General features: G+C 36.8%; 1 protein-coding gene across 8 annotated transcripts in view; it reads left to right on the top strand.

Annotated features, from left to right (window-relative positions):
• The window catches only part of NUBPL (NUBP iron-sulfur cluster assembly factor, mitochondrial), an 81,401-nt gene that overhangs the window by 44,203 nt on the left and 16,086 nt on the right, over positions 1-21,112 (top strand). For all 8 annotated transcript variants that reach the window (XM_068192963.1, XM_068192965.1, XM_068192964.1 and 5 more), the window contains 2 exons: positions 6,289-6,382; positions 17,093-17,178. In XM_068192963.1, coding sequence (XP_068049064.1) covers positions 6,289-6,382; positions 17,093-17,178 — 180 coding nt within the window. The remainder of the gene's footprint in view (positions 1-6,288; positions 6,383-17,092; positions 17,179-21,112) is intronic.

Here is a 21,112-nt window from a genome sequence, read left to right as displayed (position 1 = left end):
AAGACAAAGGAATAGACACTGCTTATTCCGTATTTCTTTTCCTGTTGTCATTATTCAGCAGCTGAACTACAGGCAGTTTTGTATTGTACAACCTGGGAAAATAACCCCATGGTGTATTTCTGAAGAAAGGTTTCTGCAAATTATGTATTGCAGACTGTGCTTCAAGGGTAGAGAGAGCAGCAGACCAATGATCAATCTCAAGACTGCATAATAGAAGTTTGCTTTCCAAGCTGTCATCTTCAGAGAACAGACTCTGGGAAATTGGACTCACAGCTCACAAAAGCTCTTTGTAGTAACAGCTTGAACCTTGAGGAAGAGCCTTTTATATGTGGTAGTGATGAGACAGTCTTCATCTTTGAATTATTCCTTGTCAGTCACTCCCCAGAGATTATCATCCCAGGCTCTTGTGGGCTTTCCAGGCTGCTCACAGCTGGGTTCCATCTTCCCTTCAAGCTGATATGATGTTGACTGGGCTTCCTGAAGAAGCTTGGTGTTGAGTGTCTTCTTGTCTCCTGGAACACCACACAGAATAACCTCTTTATTGTTGCTTTCTGCAGGTATTTAGTTTTGTTGGTTATACAAATGAAGGTGACAGAAAGCTTCAGGTTACTGTGTTTGTCTTAAGTTCTTTATATTATTAAAAGCCAACAGGGAGGAAGAGGAGGAGGCCAGTTTCTATTTCACTTGTTGAATTGAGTAGCACTCTGGCATTCTTCCTAGCGACTTAATTCTAAAAGTTACTCTTAACCTATATAGAGAAAGAGTAGGAGAATTTCCTTCTCCTTGTGGATGTCATTGTAGCAAACTGTTCTTATGGTTCACCTCAGTTTCTCTCTGAACTTGGCACAGCAGACTGCTCATAAATACCTTAGAGGGAATTTGAACTGTTGCAGTGCATCTGTTTTTCCTGGTGTTACATTGCAAGGCTTTGAGATTGGTTGAGCATCAGAGGACAAGTCAAAGGGGCAGTTGTGTTTGTTCAGAAAGTGTCGAGTTGTGTTAAGCACTATGGCATATCCTATTATGATACTACCAAAGAGAAAGTTTCTGTAGGGACTAAAAATCTTCTGGATTATGTCTGGGGAATGTCTCCTTTCTTTATCAAATACTTCTGAAAGTACATTAAAAATTAGATTAAAATGCCATGTTTCATTATGCTGTTCCTAAATTATCTGTTTGCTTACACTGTGAAGCTATTTACTTGTTCCTAATGTTTGTGTGTGTGTCTAAGCAGCAGTTGGTAAGTAATTTATCAAGGAATTATTTTACCGTATTATCATTTTACCATATTATTTTCAAGGGATTGTTTTATTTTAACTCGTAAGTACATGTGAATAGGTATATAAATCTTCATTTAGGAACACGATTTCTTACCTTTACTTTGTTCAGCTGTTTGCCTGTATTAAATCATTAACATACAGACAAAGTAGTTGGAGAGGAGGATGGATCTGGCAGGAATAGAAGTTAAGCTGTCTGCAGTGTAGCTCTTGCTGTTTTTCTGAGACGGGTGTTCAGTTTGGCTGGCTGCTGCCAAGTCTGCACCTGCATAATGCTTGATTGTAACTCTGCATGTATCCCTCTTAAGAAGAAGAAATAAATAGTATCTTCTGTTATTTACCAAACAACCAAACATGAGGATTACTTCAAAGTCATAAGTGGCAATCCCTCTTCTGTTCTAATACTTTATAATTTCTGCCTGATGCACAGAGAGTTCTCAGGCTTCATTCCTCAGCAGAAATGTCATCTATATCTCTGTGTTCTACCTTGGGTTTAACTTGCTATTTAGAACCCCTACTCAAAATGCATATCTGGTATTTTGATTATGGATTGTCACATAAACAGAATGATTGATTAAAGTAATTTACATAGAAGCATTCGTGGGGTTTCTGAGCGAGGGAAAATACACAGAAGCACATGGCACTTAATTACTTTGCTTAACAATAAATGTCAAGTTAAACCTTTTAAAAAAAAGATGAATGCTGTGCTTAAGGAAAACGCAATTACATTTCTATGCTTTGAAATGTTTTACACACTGTATACATTAGAGGGGCAAAGACATTAACACCTCTGTACATGCAAAGGTGCTGACAGATTTCAGATGCTACAAGGCAGGCTTTTGTAGCCCTGTCTGCCTATTGCTTGCAAAGGGAACTCGTTTACTGTAATGTGCTGTTAATCTGTGCTCATTTTCCTGTGTGAAACCACATTTGCATGCATACACGCTTCTTGGAAGTCATTGAGAACATGAGGACAGTGGTCCCGATTTGGTAAATTGTTGCATATAAACAGGATTTGCATTCAAATTAGTGTTTTATATCACAGCCTGATTATGTGGTCCATTTTAATAATGTTGAATTAATAGCAAAAGTAGATTTCAAAAAGACACTTCTGATTTTATGTTCCAGTTCTAAATTTAATTTAAAATGTCTTTCCCCTCTTTCTTTCTACTATGCTGCAGTTTAGAAACAAACCTGGAATTTCTTCTTCCATTAAATAAAGTGTACACTTCTATAATAAACTGTCCAAATTTCAATTCAAATTCAATAATGTGTTTAATAAAGGATTTTCATAGTGCTGTATTCCTGTGGGAGGGTAATGGAGGAACGACTGAATGACATCCAATCCTTGCAGAATAAAAGCAAATAAGGGGAAGTCCACAATGAAAAATGGGGTTTCATGCAGCATTCCCCAGCACAAGTCTGAGCTAGTCTGTATGTCTAGACACTACTGCTCACTACTAGGCAAATAGACCAGCTCAGTTCTTTGCAGAAATTTTGGCTATATCATTTTGGTGCAGCTTTCCCTTCTTGCCCTGAATTACAAATGAAGAAGAGGAAAATGAAATTTTGAGGATAATTACTTGACTGCATTCAAAATAAAAAACAAGGTTAGTAGTTTTGATTGGGAGTGGTTTTCCAATCTAGTTTGCCACCTGACTTTCACCAGTTCAGCACCACCAGCAGTGGCATGGCTCAGAGAGGTTTATGGAGGGTAGTTCTTATATATTCAGTACTTAGGAACCTTGGCATGTTTACTGTGGATTTTTTGGAATTCATGGGGCAAAATCCTGTCTTCCTCCTACTCTACACAGTGGCAGGATTCCTCTCCACTCCTGCTGGAATGGTGTAGCTTCTCCATTTTTCTGTGCTCAAATTTGTAAGTATGAAGACAGAGTACACTTAATTTGATAGGCAGCTCATTTCTATTTCAATCCATGAATTTGAAGAAAATATCTGAAATAAGATGTTTACACTGCCATAAATTAAATGAAGCATTATAATTTAATTACACTATGTGTTAACAGAGTATTTTTCCTGTTGCCTAGCAATGAGATTTACCATGAGATTCACCATGTGCTTAAGACTCTTTTATTAACTTCAGTTTTCAAAGGTTTATAACTTCATTAAAAAATCATTTGTAGGACAATCCAGAAAGTGCATGTTGGATGTTACGGGATCACTTACTAAGGAAGTTTGAGGGAGAAAGCTCTGGTGCCCTTTGACTTCTGTACCCTTCCTCCCCTACTACAATATGGGGTAAATTTTGAAAGTAAGTTCTTGAGCAAAACTTTGTGTATCCCCACAAATCTGAATCTCTAGGAAAGGCTTTGAGCTGCTGGCATTTGCTGTCACCTCCAGTAGTATTGCACAACTGTAATGCTTGCTACATTGGATGATCACATGGAACCTGATGAAGGAGACTAGTGCTTGAAGAGGTTGGAGGAGGAGTAAAACATTTGGTAAGGCTGAAAAGAAAAGCTCTAGGTCAAGCCCAGAAAGTCACTTTTTTCACAGGAGGAGCTAGCTTAAATAAGTTAGAGCCTGCAAGTATATGCAAAACCAGACAGCTTTTAGTTTGAGGAGAAAATATTTTTCATTCTAGTTACCACTGGTAAGGGTGGGATTTAGATTGTTTTGTACTACTCCATAAGGCAGTGCTGTACCTAAAAGGACTTGAATGTGAGCTCCTGGAGAAAATGGCTGAAAACTACTAAATATCCAAGTTTTTTTTCCAAGAATATATCCAAGAACCAAGTGCTTTTGGCAAAGTGATTAGAAACTGTGTTAGAATGATAGTAGTGCTATGCCATTCATAGATGTGTTTCCAGACTGCATCTTGCTGCAAGGTAGAAAGCAAAGAAACGATTTATTGATTGTATTTTGTAGAAGCATTTAAGGAAGAAGAATATGATACTGAAATTGTATTATATGTTGTATATATATATGGACTGAACAAAAGATGCCAGAATCAGGCTTCATGAAGATGTGGGAGGGGGGAGGTATTTTGAATTAATCCATTAATCCTTTTTAAAAACTAAAACTGCCTATACCTACCTAGCATTTCAAAATGGTTCTGATTATTATGAGAGATCTGGATTTTGCATATTGAGATTTATGCATGTTACTTTCAGAAGGTCTGTGCGTTTAGTTGCAAATCTTCAAGGAATATGGCTTTATTCATGTTGTAAACTACTACATCTATATAAATTTAATTTTTTCACCTTTATAATGGTTGATTTTTAATTAAGAAGCATAAAATTAGAAGTTCATGCCTTCATGTGAGCAAGGTAGTTTTTACTGGACAAGGAGGCATTTATCGGCACTGGCATTTATCTGGTGAATAAGTAAACAAGACTAGTTAAGAAAACCAAAGTTTTCTTAACTTAACCAAAAAAGCCAGAGGTTTTTTTCAGATAAAAAAGCTTCTCTACCCATGATTGTTTCAGTATGTATATTTTCGCATATATATGTAGTTTTTCTTTGGGGTCATGTAGTCTCAATATGATTATGAATGGTAATTGATTTTAGAAGTCTACTAGATGTATGTAGATTTTTTGACAAAATGTGGATATTATAAATGACATAGATCAATACCAAATGTGGTTAACAGAAGTGGCATTTCCTGTTTAGCTAGACTGTCTTAGACATGGTTTAGTGTTCCTGCAGCCTTTGTATAGAAAACGAGAAAAGGGAGGTGTGCCTGAGAGTCCCTCATTTAGACACCTAAAGTTAGAATTTTCAGCTAACCTTTTCCATCCCCGTTCACTCATAAGTGCTCTGAAGTATTACTTTTTCCTTAGTTTGCCTTGAAAAATTCCTTTTCTTACTGTAGTGCTTAGTGGGTTAGTGATCTGGATTTCACGTAGGATGTGCTTTCCTAGAAGATCATCATCCATACAAGAACTGAATGAAAATGAATGAGTATTCCATGCGATAACTGGCTAAGTGTTGATTATTTTTTGCTGTTAAAATGACACTTGAGGAAATGTATAAAATACAACGCTCTAGTTTGGCATTTTCCTGTTTTAAAGCAGCTCATATAGTTGTATCTTGTATATGTTTTTTGAATCAGAAACATAGCATATAATTCCATTATATCTGTTGGGAAATGTTTAGATAGAGAACTCCATTATATATACTATATATATACACTATATGCTTCATTATATAGAGTAGGCCTAGGATCATTTCTGTTCTCAGTAAGAGAACGTTTATCTCGCCGCACCATGCTCTAGGGAGAGTTTTGAGTTTTTTGGCTCTCTTGGAAAACCTGTCCTAGCAAAAAAAATGTAAGTAATCACGGCATTCTCATAATGGAGTCTAGTATCTTTAATGGGTGCTCTCATTTGATATCTAGCAACAATTAAACTTTTTTAATTTTGGAATGTTAAGACTGTTGTCACTCTGTATAATTTCAGCTGGTGATTTTAATTTAATGAATTTGGGGTGTTCCGTTTCTTTATTTTTCTTTTTTCCCAACACCTCTTTATCCTAGGAAAAAATTCAGTACCGATAGCTCTAACTTCATAACAACAAAACAAGAAAAAAAAGGTGAAATATGTATGTAGTAAATAAGCTATGTAATTTCAATAAGCAATAAGAAGGAAGGAAAGTAGTCTTAAATTAATGGAAATAACTCCTAAGTGCAACCCTTGTTTTTAGCCTGAGTTTTACCTGACATTTGCTTCTAATCCATGATTAAGCAACTTAAAGTAAACAAGTTACTGCTAATTTTTTGGGGGGGAATAATTAAATAATAATTATGCCAATGAAGTTAATGATAAAGTTGCACTTGTAGTTTTGAGTGATCAGCAAAGATTGTGTTTCAGGAAAATAATGTCTTGATCCTGTGCTGAAAGTGTGACTAAGAGGGCATCTCATTATTATTCTTCTAGAGGTCTTTGGTTCACTTGTTTACATTACAGGATTCAAGGACTGAACAAAAACACAAAGTGCCCTGAATAAAAACACATAAATCTCCAGATATGTTCATATTGTTGTCTTCTAGGTTGACTGGGGTCAACTGGACTATTTAGTGATTGACATGCCACCTGGGACTGGAGATGTACAGCTGTCAGTATCACAGAATATTCCAATTGCAGGTATGTATATTGTTTGACTGTTTCAGAGATTTGTAGTTAATTAAGTTCAGTAGCTTTAGAAAAATCTTATTTTAAAACACCAGTCAAAAAATTACTTGTCTTTTCCTTTCCAGCATGCTGAGGAATTGTTTTATCAGTTGTGTGGCGTTGGAAACATTATCAATGATTTTTAACATGTTGACATTGCAGTTGTGTTACTTTCTTTTAAGCTAAGTTTTGAAAAGATGGAGAAGTCAGCTGTAACTCTTGAAGGAAAGACAGTCTTCCCAAAACCTGCTAAGCTTTGTGGTAGAAATTTTCCTTCTCTGTACCTACTACATAGTAAAGAGAATTAAATAAGAGTGATTCATACCTGTTTTCTTAGGTACAGTACTAGTAGGTTGCTCGTGTCAGTAGCACAATGGGAAGGCCTTTAACTCCCAGGATTTTAAACAATGAAATGAAACGTGACTGTGGCACAGAAGTTTCTGTAAAGGTAGAATTTCATTGAATAATGTACATAAGGGCAGTAAAATTATGCAGCTAAAGAGTTGTGGCTTTATTAGGGGCTTTTTAAAGTACGATGGCTATTGATAATTTCTCTTTATTACAGTGTACCTAAATGTCCTGATTTAACATAGAAATGGTCATTAGACTCTTGATTTTTCAAGGGATTGTTGTGCCTTTTCCCCACAGAACTCTGCACTGCTTTCAGGAATGTGAGTGGTTATGGTAGTGCATGAGGTCCTCTGGGACAGAGTTGACGGAAATTACTTTAATCCTGTATGTCTTCTAAATTTTGCTGATGTCTCCTTTTTATTTGAATTCTGAAATTACTTCACTTTGTTCCTATAGTTGTTCAGTTCAGCTTATTTTTTCATTAATCCTGGCTTCAAAAAATTAGGAGTGATAGCATCACTTTACATTTGTATTTCCTATTATTTGGTTTTGTTGACCGTGCTGAAGTTGACTCTTGCAGTTTAAAAAAAGTAATGCATTCTTCTTTTGATGAAAACAAACACAGCAGACAGAGTGATAAGAGATGTAATTCCCTGTGTTCTGACTGGGGAATTTGTGATTTAGGAAGAGTTTTCTTTCTTGTTTATTGTGGCTATTTTTCATCTGCACTGTAAGGATGTATTTTTGTGTGTTACTGCTTGAACTTCTTTATTCTTCTTTCTTCTTCCTTCTTGTTTTGCTCATTACTTGCTTTCTGTCTCTTCTCTCAAAGAATCCGTCGCCTTGTTTAGCATGGTTTTAGTTTCTTCAATTTGGTTCCTTTCAAGGGTGTGGAAGACAATGTTACAGGTCTTGATCATCATATCTTTGGAGCAGTGTACAGAATTCTGTTGATTTTTGCAATTTGTATTTTCTAAGCACTCTGTCTTTTACTTTGTTATAGAAAGTATTTGGTGTTGTGCAACTCTATTCCCTTTCTGGTTTTCTTGTTCTTTCTTTATCCTTTGAAGAAGCCTTGAACAGTCATGGTATTAATGGAATAATTTCTCTGTTTTTCCTCAGAGACAACATATGTATCTTAGTTTAGTAAATTTAAAGCGCATTATCTAATTTGCATGAAAGTTGTTCTTTGATTCACATTCATGCATATGTGAGATACAGTATTTGCATTACGACTCTTTCATTATTAATCTGTGGCTTCCTTGGTGTAGAATATTTTTATTTTGCCTCTAAATAAATTTACAAAACCTGCATGCGTATTATTGCCAGCCACTTTGAGAATTTTCTGTGAGTGGGAGAAGGAGCACTGGAAGAGATGTTTTCTTTGTGGCGGGTTTGCCCAGATGGGGCATGGGAAACTGTAGCTTTACAACATCTGAGTGTAAGAGAGACACTGCTAGGATATGTGAAATGATACTGGGTTTTAATTTTACAAAACTTATTTTCCTGCATCACAGGTCTTTTAGCTTTCTTGAGTCAAAAGGAGGCTAGGGGAATACTTAACAGGTGTAAGAACAACACAAGATATGTCTTACAATTCCAGTAGTCATTAAAGAGATTCAGCCTCAGACAACCTTGGCTGAAGCAGCAGTTTTGTGGGGGTACTTTTCCTTTAAGAGAAAGTGGAAGAGGAAACTACCGTGACTTTTGGTTTTATTAGTCATAGTCGCCTTACAAGGAAACACATTTAGTGTATTATTCTTTAATCATCTGTAACTTTGCTCATGTTGCAGTCATTCTTCAACAAACTCATAGATGAGGAATGTTATGATACCTTGAAAATGTCATACATATTTCTGCATGAACACTGCTGCTTTCTTCAGATGCAAGTTTGCTTTCTAAATAGAAATCCAGGGTCAGTCTGGATAAAATGGCTTTGTTCATGTCCATTGTTATTTGATTTGCATTGAATTCTACTTCCTTCTACTTTATTCTTTTGCTCCATCTTTTGCATGAACATAACTTCCAGAAATGGCTTCTTTAGCATGTATTGAGTATGCATGCTTGGAAAAGTTAGAAACATCCTTACACATTTTCCATCTTTTTAGACATTTTAAAAACAGAGGGTTTCAGCTGACGTGAGGATGTTTGCTATCAAGATATAGTGTGAACTAATGATATTATGAAAGATAAGGCTTGTGATTCCTTTGCATTATCTAGTTGCTAAATTGAGAAATCTAACTCTGTGGATTTGTTTGATCATTTAGCTGAAGGAGCCATACATTTAATAAATATTATTGGAGATGGATAATTAGCTTCCGCAAAGACTGGGAGAGCAGTTTATTATTCTCTCCCTTTGGAGTGGGAGGGCTGCGTGGGAAGCAGCAAGAGCATCTCTGTTCAAGAGGCAGTCTCAGAGCCCTGCACAAGCATTTCTGCCTTGTGGAGAAGCTGCGTTGTAGGGGCTGACCATTAAATTAGGCTGTCTGCTGCCCTCTCCATATTAATGTTTAGGTGTTAGTGAAGTGTGACAGCTTGACAGCTCTAAAGACCGATCCTGTCTCAGCTGGCAGAACCAGCTCCAGGTCAATACTGGAATTGTTCCATTTGCTAAAGGTTTGTCATATCACCCTTTTCTTCAGATATTGAGGTGCCATAGCAGTGAAAACCATTAGAAGTGTACATCCACCCAGTGGGAAGCTGACTGAGACTAACAAAAAATTTCACATCTTACTGAGCAATCTTTTAATGATTACAGTAATGAGTATTCAACTGACTGTGTTTGTAAAGGAGTCGGAAAGGTAAAAGGCTTCAGGTTTTATTTCAGTGCTCTTAATTTTCCCACCTTCAACTTTTTTTCCCGTACAAAGCACATATTATAATCTTTGTAATAATAAGCTCTGGAAAGGTTGGTAATAGGAATCAGAAAGACAATTAGTCAAGATCAGCAAAGTGAAAGTAATGTAAATACTATTTTATTTCTCAAGTTCTATAAAAGCAAAAGCATTGCCATTGCTAATCATACAGGAAATTACTTTTGTCACCTCTCAGATTTAAAATCAACATAACATAGAGTTTGTGCCATTTTTTAATTGCCTTATCCTAGAAATAGGGTAAGTTTTCTGAATATTTGCATCTTTCAGCAATATGTATGTCTTAATTATCTCCTGAATGCCCTTTTCAGGTAGGGCTAAAATATTTATTAAAGGAATTTTTGTTAGTTCAAATATGCATTTTTAAAGAATTGTAATTAATAGGATTTATTTTGGCAGCAGTTACTTGATAAATTATTTTGAATAAAAGCAAAAAACCCATATTTTTGTTTCTACTGGTTAAACATTAAAAATCTTATTTCTATTCAATGTACATTGACTAGGAGAAAGTAAAGGGATGCCACCAACTTGAAGACATTTGGCATTTTTAAATTCATTGTCATATGACACACCAAACTTGCGAACCAAATTATTTACTCATATTTGTGGCAGTGTCACATAGACCAGGGTGTAGCCTTGTGCACAACTATTTTATAGCAGTGTGTGGGACTGAACAGAACCAGATCTTGGCTCAGTATATAATAACATACAAGAACAGGGAGTTCCAGGTGATGAGTAGACTGCCTCTTCAGAAATGAACATTAAAAAAAAAAAGGAGAATTTAAAATCAGCTTTAAAAAATACTGTTGATGTTTTATAAAACTGTGCATGATTTAGCATGGAAAAGAATTGTGACTTGTATAAGGCTGACTTTTCAAGTTATCTGAAATTGAAAGCTGAGTAGGTATGGTGCTGTTCTCTTGTCTTTTCTGAAGAGAAATGATCAAAAAAAGCCCAGTGCTACCATACAAATTGTGTGTAGCATACAGTTTAGGATGTGTATCTGTATTCTGTCATTGCTCTTTGTGTAAGTGTTTACCCCTTGTTGCACATCTCTTACTTTGGTGCACACCACAGATGCAAGTCATCGGATCTTTCCTGTTGCTTTAATGGTAATATACAATGTTTTTCTCTGTTTCTGAGCTTGCTTTCTTCATCTGTGGTGAAGGTATGTAACTAGTTTCTGCAGTATTTGAAGCTGTTTATGGGAGCCATTTGGGTAATAGTAAATTTTACTTGATCTAATTCTGAATGGCAAATATTCTTAATCTCAGATTTTGATGTGGATTTACTCTTCATACTGTATTTTGATGTTTAGATAACTGCAGGAAAGGAAGGGCAAGTGGGTTTAGGATAGATTGAAAAACAGAAAAAAACCCTGAGTCGCACAAGTGGGTATTTTAAAACCGTTCTTTGTATTTATCCAAATATAATTTGCACGTTGAAATACTCTGCTTCTGTTGTCAAAATAAATGTAATTGATAAATGCAAATTATTGTCAGGATTATCTGAGGTTAGGACACTCTGGTGCTTCATTATGAACTGTCAGATTCAGTAGACTCTGTGAGCTTAATTTAGAGACCAAAATACAGTATGAGTTTACACATTAATACCTCACACTCTTTCAGTATAAATTCAAATTTCATTCTTGGCTTATGGAGTTTAACACACATTTCCTGTTGAAGATGAATTGATAGAGTATTCAGTGCAAGTTCTTTAAATTTTATTGTTTCTGGAAAAATAGTTTCCAGGTATTCCGGAAAAAAATGTGAAGAACGGAGGCTTTGCAAACTGGTCTTTCTGACGTCTGGCAACAGTGGATAAGTGTATGCTGAGTACTAGCTCAACTGCAATAGCCTTGTTAGTTTTTAGACCAATTATTCTGAATAGGAAGAGCAAACTAGCCTAGTGTTCAGCTGACAATTGCTAAAAGTGAGAGAAATTCATATGAATAATGCTATTGCATTTTCCCCTTAAGCTATTTCTTCTGAAAAAAGGTAAATGTTCACATCTGTTCCTTACCATCCCCACCTCCAGGGGGAAAAAAGTAAACAACAAAATGGTTTGGGGAGCTGATTTTGATGTAATCTCACTGTTTTCTTTTTTCTCCAGTATAATCACTCTTTTATCCCGTTCTCCTCTTTGGATTAGGACCTCTCATTTAAAGAAAAAGTCATATTCATTTGTCAGAGAGACTATTTGGACTTCGCTCTTGCTTAGGACAATTCTCATAATAATCTAGACATGGTTGGCAAATGCCCTTGAAAGCAGGAGGTGGAATGGAGTTGAGCAGAAAAATGCTAATTCAGATAGCCAAGAAAGAATGCAAAGTGGCAGTGTCTGTGAGGAATTAGCTTTTTGTTTTAGGCCTATACTTTGCAGATACTGCTTGTTCACAGATGTTATTATGAATATTTTCAGTGTTTTCGCTTCACTAAATAAATACTTTGTAAATTGCATTAGTGTGACACATGTTCAGTTTGCCATGACCAAAACCAAACATTTTACCACAGTGAGAGTTGTCCTTCCACATCTTTCCCCATGTGATCTGGTGTATAATGGATGATATCATACTTACTGATCAGTGTAGATGAGGGCAGTTTAGCTTTAGGGTGACAGCTTTATCCAGCTGACAGTTCCACTGAGCAGAAGGAAGAATATTGCTGTAAAATTTCTGTTCTCTTGTCATGTGGGCAAGTTGGTAGTGTCCTGATCTTTTATGACCTGCTTAGTTCTTGGGCAGAAGAGGATGTGTGGCTGTTGGAAACATCCCCTGTCCAAGCAGTTGTTCAGTGACTCCTCCAAGAAGAAGGTAGCAAGCAGGCTGAAATGTGATGCAGCCAGGATCCAGTCTTTGAGACAGTTCTGACCTGTATTATGAGGTTCAAGTGAGGATCCCGTCATGCAGAATCACACTTGTGGCTCCTTGAAGTTGCTGTTTGCAATGAGATGCCACACACAAAAGCTAAAGGAACTTCTTTATAAGGTTTATCCTAGAAGATGAACAATTTTCTAATGATAGTTTATCTCTAATCGTTGCCAATTGAAAATACAGCAAAGACAGAAGTCTTTGGTCTTGCAAGATTTTTTTCTAAATCTTCAAGTGCAAAGATGTATCTCTAATTTCAGGCAAATTTTATCTATGAAGGGACACATTTAACAGAAGGTCAGAGGGGCTCTGAAGAGATCCATGGTAGAGAAGAGTGAGGTTAACCAGACTATTTATGACTGGAAGGTGTCATCTAAAAGTCTGAGTTTAATGCAGTGGAAAAGGTAGCAAAAACTACAAGACGTGCATGAGTGGTGTGGTCAGATCAGGTCATCTACAGCTTTACTGAGGCCTGAATGTGGTTCCTTGCCAAGAGTGTTCGGTGGCTGTCAGTCAGCAGATACAATTATTCTGTGTCTTTATCCTCCAGAACTCTCAGTCTCCCTGGTCAGTTATACTTCACAACTTTTGAGCACTGTTTGCTCAAGCCTCTTAGCACTGTTTACTAGGAGGCTGATGTAAGACATGGTCTAATAGTGTGTGGTGGGATCCTTAATCTTGGATGAGAGACGCGTTGCCTAATTCTGAAATCTATCTGTGAAGACACTGGAGGGGAAAAAGAATATATTAGGGGCATCCTTTTCATCCTGAGGTAGACCTTCTACACTGCTGCTGATGAGCTGCTTTTTAGAGCTCCGTGTTTTTTGCTTGGGTACAAATTGACTATAGCTAAGGTTTGGTGAGATTTCACCTTGTGCTTTGTAACTCCAAGCATCTAATGTAAGCCTTAATGATGCAGTAAATATAGGTGATATTTTCTATACCCAGAAATTATAGGCTGTTTGAGTGCTTGTAATTTGCTTAGCACCAGTCCACCAGAAGGGTACCAATGTGCTGTGTAGGCACATCTTTCTTTTACTGAGGATTAAGGACCTGGGGTTGAAACAGAAAGACAAACATCAGTGTTACAGGATATTGTTAGTTCTGTCTCTATATATAATGTGTCCTAAGGATTAAAAATACAGTTAACATAGTTTTTACTAATAGAATCTCCTTTGGAGTGCTGAGTTCAGTTCTGGATCCCTCAGTACATGGAGCTGCTGTAGCTAGACCAGCAAAGGGCAAAGAGTAGAGTATGGCAGCATGTCACTTATGAGGGACAAGGGGCTTTTTAGCCTAGAGAAGACTGAGAGGGGATCTTATCAATGTATATAGGTATCTGAAGGGAGAGTGTCAAGAAGGATCTGGGCTCGTCTTGCTGGTACTGAGCAGTAGGAAGAGTGGCAGTGGGAAGAAACTGATGTACAGGAAATTCCACCTGAATGTAAGTAGGAACTTCTTTAATGTGCAGGTGATTAAACACTGGAACAGGCTGCCCCGAGAGGTTGTGGAGCCTCCATCTCTGAAAATGCTCAGAAGTCATCTGGGTAGAATCCTTAGTAATATACTCTAAGGGACCCTGTTTGAGCAGGGAGATTGGACTGCATGATCTGCTGTGGTGCCTTCCAGCCTGACCCAGTCACAGATTCTGTGTGATTTGGTGAACATGCATCAACTTTCTGTCAAAGGAAATACATAGAAATTTTTAAAAAAATTGAATGCATGAGTAAGTAGATAAGTCAGTTAAACATAAATGTGCTCTACTTAGATATCCTTAGTATGCTTAAGGCACAGAAATTATTTTTCTGCACACAACTACAAAAACAGAATTTTTAGTATGTTGCAATGTGCAATATTATTTAGTCTTACAGTTTCTGCAGCTTGTTCGTTCAATTTGTCAGCCTCAGTTTATCTCATTCAGACACTTTTGTAAACATTGCATGTATTGCTTCAAGAGGCATACTGTGTGCATGAATTCCATCATATTTTGTTACTTTATTGATCAAAATAACTCTTTACTGTTTGATATTCCCATTAACTGTGTAGAGTCAAGGTAGCAAGGAAAGTGTAGGCTGTGTTCCTTCTTGCTTATAATTTCAATCATTTTCTGAATTAAACATGTGCAAACATTCAGGGAGGGGAGCACCGTGAAAAGTCTCATTTGCCATATTTGGTTCCTAGTAAAGGAAATAATGCAGCAAATAATTTGAATTCTTGAACTTCAGGTTGGATTTGTTGGACTAGCAGATGTACCAAAGAAAGAGAGAAGATACTGTTTTTATAGGGTGTTGGTGTTAGTCAGTACAAGCTGGCTGTGAATAAACTGCCTGTAACTAGCTCAGAGTAAAAAGGAAAATAGGAGAGAAACAACTATTACACCCTCAACAGCAGCTTCTTGAGCATGTTGGCTTTCATTCTGTGGAAGAAGCCATGGAAAATGTCCACAAGCATAATTTTAACTCATGTATTTCAGGAGCCAGAGGGTTTTTGTACAGACAGTTGGTGCTTGTGGCAGCCCAAACTCTGTAACGTGCCATTGGGTCGTTTTGGCATTTTCGGATTTTTCCTTTTGGATGAGAATTTGTTAGTAAAAAATAGCTACTTGTGGTTCTAGTGAGTGTATTTGTTGTGCATAGTATGTCCTTCATGCCATGCCAAATACTAGATTCTTAAAACAATTAATAATGAACTAGAAAATGTGGACTTCATTCTTGTTGACTGCATATTAGGTTCTGTGTGAAGATCCGGGGCATGCTGAGCCAGCATCTTCGGAGAAGACTGTGAATATAAGTGTGTATTCACACAAGGCACTTCCAATTTTGCTTGGAAAGAAAGCAGTAATAAGCATTTTTCAAGTATTGAAAGATTTTTGTTTTACAAATATGCAAAAAACTCAAGGACACTGAGTCTAAATTATTTACTTGTGGCCTGTGCTTTTAGGGAAAGGTGCATTCATTTTGTGGAATTGACCTTACATTTCAGTGCTGCTTGTAAAGTAACCCTGCGTTTGGTGAAATGAGGAGCTAAGGTGATTTTAGTGTAATTGAAAAACTTACACATTATTCTTTCTGATGGCATTGGAGACAGGTTGGTTTGGGAATACCAGCAAATTGTTTGGATGCCAGAGTTTAAGCAAATAGGGAAATTGTATTTGCTTGGTACATAACATGTGCTGTTCAGTTTTTGGACTTGTGGATAATACTGTGTAAGGCAGAGATTGGCAGCTTTTCAGGAGTGAGGTGCCAGATTGTATTTTTCTTTCACAAATTAGAGGTTAAGAATGCTGGCTGAAAACATTCAAACACGCTGTCAGGCGGTGTTTGGAAACGGCTGGCTGTCAGCAGGCAGGTTCCCACCCGGCAGTAGCAGGATGGTGTAGGGGCAGGGCTCCCTGTCCCAGTGCTGACGGAGCCAGGAGTGCTCTCACAATGCCGGAGCGTCTGGTGCTCTGGTCCCTGCCAGCGATGCCAGGGTTGCATGCCTCTGGAAATCTACCCACCTCTTCCTTTGCCATGTACGCTGAGGATTGGGAGCTGCAGGCCCAGTAGGAAACTGTCCCAAGCATCTGGAATTCTGTTGTAATTGCTTATTAGTGTGAAGCTTGACATAAATTTCTTGTACATGGTTTGCATAAAGTGACTTTACAGAAATCTTTTTGTAATAGACTTTTGACACTAGATGATCAATGTGAAACCAAAGTTAATCGATTGACCACTAATGCTCCCTTGTACATTACATTTTTATAAAACAGGGACAAATGTGAACAGTTTTTTGTTGCATGTTTTGAGGAAATAACATTTGAAACCCCTGAGTATTTGGAAAAAGATGCTCTTTGTGAAGTGATGTGGAATATTCTGATGTCTGTATTGGTTTTTCATGCTGTATTAATCAAGAAGTAATAATAGTATAGGATAGTAACCTGTAGGCTTACTTTACTTTAGAATCTAACTTTGAGAAGGAGCTCTGGCTGTTTTGTATGCTTAATAACTCTCAGGAGTACTAATTATCAGATAACTTGGAGCCATGTCTAAACAGTGAGCAACACTTTATTCAAACCTAGTGCAAGTGTGCAGCAGTTGGCCTCTTCCTTTGTGGTATCATTTATACAAATGCACTGTGTCTAGTGTGACATGGTTCAAGAAGGTGTAGCAAGTCTGGAAAACAACAGTCTGATTACAAGCAGCTGCTTCCTGGTTTTAGAACAAGGCTTATTGTTAAATTAGAAGCATTCAAATATAATTGTGGCATGGGACTGTTGCTGTTGTAGATATTCCCAGAGTACCATCTCTGCAGTCTGTCAGCATGTGGATGGTTGTATGATACCAGATAATTTTTCTAATTTAGAAAGTATAAATGGTTTCTACATAGAAAAAGTTATGATGAAAGTATCTAAAATATTTTTATCACTTCATATCATATCTCAGTTATTTTGATCATTGTATAATAAAAAACCTGGCATAATTTTCTTCCTTAAAAGCATATAACTGTGTGACTACTGTGAATTTAGTAGCATGTACTAAATATTTAAAATATTTAACAGAATAATTAATAATATATATTTTAATGGGATTTCATGTTTTCTTTTCCCAGGAGCTGTGATTGTCTCCACTCCCCAAGACGTGGCTTTATTGGATGCACACAAAGGAGCTGAAATGTTTAGAAAAGTCCATGTACCTGTAAGTCTCTACATGAAAAATACCAGGTTTTTCTTTTTCCAAAATGTAAAAAAAGTTCCATATGCAGCATTAGGTGAACATTCAGAAATCACTTGAATAAAATCTTGTTAAAAGGCTTAGAATCCATCTTATATCTGTATCAAGAACTTGGTTAAACAGAAGAGAGAGAATTTTCTCAGGCTGAAGCCATAATAATAAATGATTTGTTTTAAATCTGTTTGTTTAATCATGTGGAATGGATCAGAATTCTGAACAAAATACCTTAGGAAGTAATGCATGCCTTTCAGTTATGCTGTGTGTCCTCATTACATAGCCTCTTCTCTGCACTGTCTGTGTTGGGGTTTCAAATTTTATGAAATGTAGAAAAATAATTTATTGATTTTTTTTTTTTTTTTTTTTTTTAAGAAGCAAACTCAAAATTTTGTGGAAAAATGCTTATATCTAGTTACTTTGCCATTTGAAGGGCTCTGTAACTATCGTGACAAGTAGAAGATTGTCCAGTCACTGTTTTTAATGAGGTTTATAGCTTATATATTAGCTTACTTGTTTAAGAAATGAGAAATTTAACAATATCCACTGCTGTGGTGTGGTTTTTGCTTTAAATTTCTGTGTGGCCATTATTCTCTTCCCTAACTTCTTCCCTCCCAAGTTATCAATCCTCCCTATCCCTACCCCTTTTTCCAGAGTGTTCCTTGTCTATCTTGTAGTTTTCGATACCCCATTTGTTTCTTTGTATTATCCCCCTCCCCTGCTCTCCCTGATAGGTTTATAGAATGTTAGTCCTGCCCTAGATTCCTCCCCTGCCATGCCCTTGTTGGTTGGTTGCCCTATACCACTCCCCCTATAAAAACCTCTGCAGACCCCCCTGGGTTTGTCTTGGGGTCCCAGGTTGTGGACCTAATAAACCCATCCAGTTTTACCCCAAGTCCGTGTTGTTGTTCTCCGTTTCTGCGTTGGACCAAGCGATAACTGGGAATAGCAGAGCTCACGGGGGGAAGGTCGCGCCCCTGCTGTCGCTGCCCAGCACAGTACAGCGCACTGCGACAATCCACAATTAGGAGGAAATACTAAACAGGCTGACATCCTTGACTTAATATTTTCTCTGGGTGCTACAAGTTGCTAAGTAACTGAATGTAGTACTCTAGAGTATATTTATGTAGAGATTCATTTTTACTTTGAAATGGGCAGTTGGTGAAAGAATATGATTTGAAATGCTTCCTTATCATAAACTGTAAGGGAAAAAAGATATTTTCTCATTTACCTGTGTGAAGGTCACTTTTACTCTTTCTTAAGAAAGGAAGTTTCTTTCATAGCTAGTGTTTTCCTAATTAAAAAAAATGCAACAGAAAGTTGAAGTGAATGGTTTCCCTTTTTTAATTTACAGGATGGCTTAACAAAATAAATACTTGGATGAATTCCTTATTACTAACTATTCTTCAAGCATATTTGCATCAAAATGGAACTATTGTAACACTTCAAATTTGCTGCCAGAAGGAAAACAAGAGGAATAACATACAGAACATTTTGTTTTGATTTTGGGTTTGGGTTTGCTCAAATTTTGTACAATGATTTTCTTCAATTTAAATTGTGTTCAAGTTAGTACTTCACTGAATCTTCCTTTTGTTTTAATGAGAAATTACCCAGATTTCTTTCTAAAACTGTTTGGTTCAATATCCTTTGAAGGGGATGGCCTCCAAGAAAATTGTGCATTCTAGGAAGGGCTTGGCTAATACTGATTTGACTAGTGGAAGATAAGATATTAATTATGATCTGTTTTGGTTCATTGGAAGTATCAGATCTTGACAAATCAAGTGAGAAGTCACAATAAAGCTGTTACACCACATGTTGAATTTGAATGCACTTGAACCAGTTATCAGGCCTTACCTTTTTCATTAAGCTGATTTTATTCTACCCTGCTTCATTTTATTCTGCCCTGTATGTACGTGTGTACAAATATGTCAATTACTTGAGTTTTAAAGCAGCTTCTGCCTATGTACTACATTTCTAAATATCAACTAAATATGAGGATCTAAAGAAAGTGAAGTGACCTAATTTTTCATGAACAGCTTCAGACCTGAGGTTTATGTCAAAGAGGTGTAATCTGCAAGTGTGTACTAATATTACATATCCCGATTACATAATTAACTGATCTTCTAATATCTAAAATCTCTCATCTTTCAGAAAGTGCTTGCAAAGACCTGACTTTTCAAAGCAGAGAGGCTGTAGGTTTCTGAACTCTGAGTAGGCTTTCTTGTATTTTATGAACTGTGGTCTCTCCCATGTACACACAGGCCTATGTATTCCACCTTCCCCTCACACCCACTGTTATTAGTTATCAAAGACTCAGAAGACACATATAGTATTACCACAGTAAAGCCACAGTTGTTAATGTTGTTTGTCCTTTACTGAAATTGAAGTAAAATGACTGAAAGAACCAATGAAAATGTTGCAAGGAGAGTCAGCATTAAAACCAGGTTTACAGGGCAAAATTAAAATTTTCAGTCTTAGGACATAGTCACTAAAAGAGGAGTGACATCTCTTGTGCAGTGGAGCACACCTACACTTAGAGTGAAAATGGAATTTGCAAAGTATTGCTGACTCCTATGACAAGTTTCAAGATTCTTGTCTATTATGCAAGTTTGGCCAGTGTTTTCTTGTGTTCCCAAGGGTGACTCAAAGGGAATATTTTTGAGTATTTAGGAAAAAATCTGCCCATTTCCATCTGCTGAGACTGAGTTCAGTTCATTATTGTTTATCTTATCAATCATATCCCTGAAAGAAAAATCAGGGTTTTTAGTTAAATCTACAACTTTTCTGGAATTTTCCTTGAATTGGAAGGTTATGCCATGGATTTTGCAGGTTTCAAAAAACTGCTGAGATAAACTCCGCTATGTATTTCCTTCTGAGTTATACTGAAATTTGTTCAGTTGTACTGAATATTTGGCTATGTTCTTACTGGTATTTCTGAAGCATCCAGAGGAGCCAGCCATGATTATGGCTTCATGTTGGGAACAGATATTAGAGACAGAGATTGCTCAGTATAAGATGAAAGATAGGAAGACAGAAGTATTGTGCATGTTTACTTGAAGCACTTAAATGCAAAGTGACTGACTGACACAGGGAGTTGATGACAGAGGAACTGCAACACTGGTCACTTCAGTCCCCATCAGAGTAAAGTCAGACCTCAACACCATCTGTCCTTAAGTACAGTGAGTGAATGACTGAAGTTGGTTTCTCAGGAATTGTCTCCTCATGTAAATACAGAGAGCTTTCATTTCCTCACTGTATTTTCTTTAACTTAAAAGGTTGTGTATTTGGATTTAAGCATGATTTATTGTATAACCAAAAGGTTAGCTGAGCACTAGAAGTATGTAAACATTCACAAACTGTGTGCAGATAACTCATAATGAAAGGGTTCTTCATTTCCTGTTATTTCTTGCCAGATGCCTCTTCGCCGTTTAAAATAACAATTAGACTAAGTGGAATGCAGCTCCACGCTGCTGCCGTAGGTTAGCTCCTGTATTGTGGTGCAGAGAAGTTTTCATGTCATTCCTGAGCCAAGTTTGCCAAGCTCAACAAGAACTAGAATAGAATTCACCCATACTTGCAAAATAGTTTATGTAGACAGTAACAGCTGCTTTGAAGCTTTTACAAGTCTATTATTTGAGCAGGAAAATGAGGGTTATTACTGACTTCATTAGCAGGACCTATTATTTTGTAGATTTAAAAGCTCTGAAGGTCATAAGGAGCTCCCTTCTGTAAATATATGTGCAGAAATATGCATGGTAGAAATACACTTCAGCAGTAAAATTGTGTATTTGGAAATATTCTATATTATACTTAGTTTTTTTAAGTGGCATCTTCATATTCCAGAAGAATAATTATATATTATTAAATATGCACTATTTATTGGCTGACAAACAGGACTAACACG

This window comes from Anomalospiza imberbis, chromosome 6 (genome assembly GCF_031753505.1).
Source record: "Anomalospiza imberbis isolate Cuckoo-Finch-1a 21T00152 chromosome 6, ASM3175350v1, whole genome shotgun sequence".
In the NCBI taxonomy this organism is placed as follows: Eukaryota; Metazoa; Chordata; class Aves; order Passeriformes; family Viduidae; genus Anomalospiza; species Anomalospiza imberbis.
The sequence above is the reverse complement of the archived record's forward strand: the minus strand, read 5'-3'. Positions and strand labels throughout refer to the sequence as shown.